Here is a 6195-nt window from a genome sequence, read left to right on the forward strand (position 1 = left end):
TATATATATATATATATATAAGACGGCTAATTTGTCTCTTCTTTAGTTTTAAATTAAAATTTGTGTTTAATCTATGCATAATATTATGATATTAAAAATAACTCTTTTTGTCTTCAGATAAAACTTGTAACTAGGACAAAAATAATAATGATAAGTCTCGACAGGATAATTTGGTACAGCATAAAATTGCGTACGCGAAGATGAAGATTGAGGAACAGAGAGGGACACAGGAGTCGTATTCGTGTCGACGTCGCATAGGATAGAGATATTACGTAGGGTCGGATCGTAAACTGGTAACATCCGCCAATCAAATCCGTCTATGTGTGTGACCTGGCCTAGAATCGAAAGCTCTTCTATACTGAGGAGACGGTAATTTATCTTTGAATGATGAAAAGAGCGCACTATATCGCGTCAGTATGACGTGGGACGTTTTGATCGCACTGTCGATTGAGTGCATCAATAAAAAGATAGAACTCCAATCGAAAAAAATCGCTAACAGCGCACCTGTGCTCTTAAATGTGCAGCATGGGTACAATTAGAGAGAGGCTTCACAAGGCTGGGATGTACAGCTGGAAATTGGGCAAAAAATCAAGGGTTAGATATTTATAATTTCCCTTTTTAAAATATTCTTCAGAAATTCCTAAAAATTTAAAAAAAAAAAGAAACTACAAGTTTGTTAAGAAATTTGTTGCTATAATTATAGAATGCTTCCTGTAATTGTAAAAAATTTAATGTTTGTAAAATAAAAAAGATATAATTAACGAAACGTTGAAAGGATTAAATATTTGGAAATATCCATCAGTCAGATTAAATTGACGTTATTTTATCTCAGTTAAAAGGTAAATAAAAAAATATTCACTTTTTTTATTTATTTCAAAAAATATTTACTATTTTTTATTTTTGTTCCTCCTCATACTCGAAATATCTTGCAATTCATAATATACGCTTATAGTGTTACGTGAGATTAATCCTATATTACTTGATGTGGTTTTCTTTAATGTAATTATTCGTATGAGGTGTTTGTGATACCCCAACATTATACTATTGTTTTTTCGAATAATTTACAATTAAATAAAAACTGATAATATATTTTATACATATCCTTTAGATAAAAATATATTTAAAAAACTATTTTTAATTTGTACTAAGTATAATAATATATATATAAACAGCTTTAGCAAATTTTCTTATAGAAATTTAATATTGAAAGTAATTACTTTCTAATTCTTTTAGAGTAAATCTTTTAAAGAATAAAATCTCACTTTAAAAAATTTTCTTTTTTTCAAGACTATCTCAATTTTCATTTTGTAATTAAAGATATTTCACTCCAAAGAATTTAGTCAGTAACTCATTTTGAGTATTAAAAGTACTGTTGTACAGCTTTGCTTTTAGTATTTAAAATAAATAATTAATCACTATCTTTCAATATTAAATTGGCTAATATTGAATTTTTGTAAGACCTTATAAGTATCTTATTAGAGGGTGATTTCAGGTGATGAAGGATTAATAAACAATTGAATAAAAAAAATACTGATGACAGGAGAATCTATCGAACACGTTTCGCGTGAAACAGCGCAAGGGCGGCGCGCGAGAACGAGAGAACAAGAAAACAAGAGAGAGAAGGATAATAGCTTGCGACCTGCTCTCGAATCAGCTTCCAGGACGCGCGGCAGGGCTTGCAGCTTCCACCTCTGTCACTCTCTCGCTTCTGGACCCCGTGCCTCATCTCTCATCCCGACCCCCGTACGGCTACCCGTGTCGCCACTCAGCCTCTTGACTCTGACGTTCAGTCGCACCCTCGCCTCGCGGACGGCGCGCACTCCGTAACGTCTTCACACATCGACACGCGCCGAAATCGGGATTGCCGCGGACAAAGCACAAGCAATACGGCTCGCACCATCGACGGCAATTAGCGAGGAGGAAGGTTCCGTAAAAGTGATAAGGAATACGAATTCATTTGAGAGGCACCAAGGATGAGGTTTCTTGCGGTCGCCCTGGGTTTCGTCCTTCAGGCATGGATCGTGTCCTGCGGGGTACGTGGCAAAACGGTGCATAGGCGAATCTGGGGAGCTTGAAGAAAAATTATACCCCTTCGAGAACAAAATTAAAAGTATATCAGAAAGTTCAACAGAATTTTATTTTATTTTTTTGTAAATAATTTTTATCTAAAATCACAAAGAGATCTGATTATATGTTTCGGAACTTCAATGATAAAAACTCGGTAAAAACTGCGTAGAAACTTGGCAATCGGGGGTGGTTTTTCTCGATCAATTTTGGCGGTCAAGGATTAATTACGCTTTCAATAACTTGTGCGACGCTTTTGGGCACGATATTTTAAATTGCAATTTGTATGATTTTTTTTTTATTTAATGTCAAAATAGCAGAGAAAATTTTCTATATAAAGAAATGTTTTAAATCAAAAGAGAATAATATCTTTTCTTCTTTTGTTTTTTTGTACAGCGTTACGATGTTTACGGAAATGAAAAATTAATATTAAAATAATCATAATAGAGTAATCCGATATTAGAAAAATAATAACGAAGAAGAATATATAATTATACACAGACAATTCTCTTCGCTAATGTTAGTTTTTATCATCGTAGATTAACTGTAATCTCGATTTGTTATTCGACTTATTATTTAGTTTTTACGGAAACGAAAAATTAATATTAAAATAATTACAAAAATAATCAAATATTGGAAAATAATAATAAAGGGAAATAATTATAAATGTAGACAATATTTTTCCGTTAATTTCCGTCTCCATCAATGTTAATGTAAATTAAACCGACATGAAAGTTAATCTATGTTGAAATGAACACAATAGTTACTATGTGTAACAAAAATATATCATAATCCACCAACAGTTGTCGCAAGAGCGTTCGTCTCTCTCATTATCTATCTCTCAACTACTACCTATTAGTCTCAATGACACCGATCTATTTTGCAGACAAGACCCAGCTTCGTTTCCGATCAGATGATCGCAACCGCAGCCAGTGTCGTGAACGCCTGCCAAACGCAAACGGGAGTTGCCACAGGTATATTATTCAACGAGAGAGTTCGTTCACCCCAACGTGAATGAAATTATCGATCGCACTTTTAATTATCGCGACGGCGCATAAAGTTATACAGCTGATACTCGCAAAATTGATTATCCTGTTTGAATTAAATCGATAAAACTATTTCACGGAGATTCGGGGATTCAGGATTGGTTTTTTTTAAAATACTATCGATTTCAGGCGGTCGGGGATGAATTGCGTGAGCGTGTTTTTCTTTTAACTCGATATTTTAAATTTGTTTGATTTTTTATCTAGCATTAAAAATGCAGAGAAAAAATTAAAATTAAAACATTCTTTAACGTCTCACATGTTAAAAGAATGATGGTGAATTCTATTTTGCACCCTATTAATTAATGCGTACAAAGTACATTTATTTCGTGTTTCAAGAGAGTAATTACAATGTAAAAATTATTTGTCAAATATATATTAATAGATATATTTAATATACATTAATATATATGGAATACGTCCTTTTTTTTAGCCGACATAGAAGCGGTAAGAAACGGTCAATGGCCGGAAACACGTCAATTGAAGGTGAGTACACAAGGCATGTGAATTACATCTAGCAAAAAAGAAATCCTATAAAGAAAGAACGATTTTGTCGAAATATCTAAAAATTTAGCTAGCTATAAATCCGAAAATAATTTTGTTGGACTTCAAAATAATTATGCAGGAAATTCAAGCATGAGCAATGCTGCAAAATATTTTGATATTCCAGCAAAAGTTTGAGCGAATTATATAATTATATAATTATTTCAATAATTCCAAAAAATTATTTTCAGATCTATTTCTAGTTAAATTTTTAGATACTTCTATAAAACTGTTTTTTCCGTGCAGCATCGCGTGGTCGACGAAATAAATATATGTATATGTATATAGTAAGAGAAAATATATGTAAACTCGCAGAAATTAAAGACTGTCCGATCTGATTTCTCGTAGTGCTACATGTATTGTCTCTGGGAACAATTCGGACTGGTCGACGACAAGAGAGAGCTAAGTCTGAACGGGATGCTGACGTTCTTCCAGAGAATACCCGCCTATAGAGCCGAGGTCGAGAAAGCGATCAGCGAGTGCAAGGGGATCGGTAACTATTTGGGTATCTACTGTCCTTTTCTTTTTCGTTCGTCCCGTCGATCGATTGCGTGTGCTCGAAACTTCTGAAATCGCGCTGAAATTAAGTAAAAATTATTACTAAAGTTAAAATTATTACCAAAGTATTTTATATTATTTAATAGCGACTTGCTTCGAAATTAAGAGAATCTGAAGCTGATACAAGAGTCCCTTACAGAAATCCAATTTAATACTAGAAGTTATCTTAAGAGAAATGTTTGATATAAATAATCATTTATTTTATTGATATGTGATTTATGAAAATATTTCAACCAAATTGTGATTAGAAAAATAAAATTTTTAAATTAAAATGAGAAAGTTTTTTAAGTCACATACCAACGAAATAAATAGTTACTATATCAAACATTTCTCTCATTGTATTTATTTTAAGTATTAAAAACACTGTTGTTCGATACTCTCTCTGAACAATTTCAATATTCAAAGTAATTATAATCTTTATCTTCTGAAATTAAATTTTTATTGGAGTGGAATTGATGATCCAAGAAACAGAATGATGTCTTTAATGCTCATTTCGATCGCAATTATAAAAAAAAGGAATTGCGGATCAAAAGACTCCTTTAAAGATATCTTTTTATATCTCTTGAATTAATTCACATTTATGAATGGGGAGAATTATTAAAATAAAAACCTCTTCAATATCGAAAGCTTCGAACTTTTCTTTCAACATTAATTATCTTTTTTTTAATTCTCCGATATTTTAGTTTCATTTTATTTTCGATTACACATGATCCTTCGTGTCCTGTCACGTAAAGCAATTAATAACTATAAACTACTTCTCTGTTTACAGCGAAGGGCGATAATTGTGAATACGCGTACGCGTTCAACAAATGCTACGCGGAGCTATCTCCTAGGGTAAGTGATTTCGTATTGTTTAATCGCAATGGATTATCCTCATCTCATGCGTGATCGCAATGTACATTTCAGACTTACTATCTATTCTAATGAGTGGGGCGAGGATGACAGCGTAAGAAGACCAAGAACAAAATGCTCAAGATACAATTTCGTGTCGAGATGTTTTTACGTTTAAAACTACTTTCCACTTTATCCTGTAACCTCTGTACATGCCGTATTGCGTATTCGATAAAATAAAGAATTCAGCGGTCTAATCGATAATTTTCGACTATCTTGCTTCCTCCCTTAAAAAAGGATTATTTCTCCCAACAGAAATTTAATACTGACCAATTTAACATCCAAAAATTATTTATTTTAGTATTAAAAGCATTCAACAATAATAGCCTTTAATAGTCAAAATAAATAATTAAGCACTACCTTCTAGAGTATTAAATTTTCGTAAGGGTTGTACTTTCGCTGCACAAACGTGTCTCACTTTTTGAAGTGCAAATAGCTTTTGTACAAATTATGACGTCAGAGATTCTTTTTTTTCCAGGAAGACCTATGATTTATATAAAGTGTCTCTATCGGATTGATTTGATAAATTGATGGCGCTCTCGTTTGACAAGACCGAGTTTGATATCACAGATTGCGGCAGTGAAACGCTCCAATTGTCGGTTGAGGTCATACTTGATGATCGAACGTAACGGAAGGAGAGGTTTACAACTATGACACACTTGAAACGTTCATTCGCAAACGAGTCCTTTGTGACGATGAGAACAGAAATAGCGCCGCGGATCGTGTGCGTGTGGCAAGTGGAAGAGCATTACGATATAACGCAACGCAACTCTTCTCATGAATACGAGAAAGACGTAAAATTCGTAACTATTATATCTAGATCATGATTATTATACTCTCTAGAAAATGTGAGTGTGGATTTATTAACCCCTTCAGAACTGATTTTATTCAAACTATGATAAATTTTTTTTAAATTTAATTCATGCGCATTTTAATATAAATACTTCATACTAAACAATTTTTTTTTTAATTTTGACTATTTTTCCAGCATGTATATTATTATGTACATCAGATCTCAGATCCTAGGCAGCACACAATATTTATAAAATATTTACAAAATATTTATAAATATTTATAAGATTTATTTTAAATATTT

The 6195-nt window shown here is 32.4% G+C and overlaps 1 protein-coding gene across 1 annotated transcript; it reads left to right on the top strand.

The window, feature by feature from the left end:
* The first annotated feature begins 1564 nt into the window (after nucleotides 1–1564).
* Nucleotides 1565–5306, top strand: LOC108754494 (general odorant-binding protein 69a-like). Its single transcript, XM_018496826.1, has 6 exons — nucleotides 1565–2033; nucleotides 2951–3038; nucleotides 3541–3593; nucleotides 3999–4155; nucleotides 4978–5042; nucleotides 5115–5306. Exons 1-6 carry the CDS (start codon nucleotides 1974–1976, stop codon nucleotides 5130–5132), a joined length of 441 nt encoding a protein of 146 aa, XP_018352328.1. The 5' UTR covers nucleotides 1565–1973; the 3' UTR covers nucleotides 5133–5306.
* Nucleotides 5307–6195: the final 889 nt, after the last annotated feature.

Source organism: Trachymyrmex septentrionalis, unplaced genomic scaffold, assembly GCF_001594115.1.
Source record: "Trachymyrmex septentrionalis isolate Tsep2-gDNA-1 unplaced genomic scaffold, Tsep1.0 scaffold8, whole genome shotgun sequence".
In the NCBI taxonomy this organism is placed as follows: domain Eukaryota; kingdom Metazoa; phylum Arthropoda; class Insecta; order Hymenoptera; family Formicidae; genus Trachymyrmex; species Trachymyrmex septentrionalis.

Bases quoted from the DNA above. Each gene is read 5' to 3' on its own strand.
- LOC108754494 (XM_018496826.1), top strand. From the start codon at position 1,974: ATGAGGTTTCTTGCGGTCGCCCTGGGTTTCGTCCTTCAGGCATGGATC. The intron at 2,034-2,950 runs GTACGTGGCAAA...TCTATTTTGCAG, and splicing joins CATGGATCGTGTCCTGCGGG to ACAAGACCCAGCTTCGTTTC. The intron at 3,594-3,998 runs GTGAGTACACAA...GATTTCTCGTAG, and splicing joins CGGAAACACGTCAATTGAAG to TGCTACATGTATTGTCTCTG.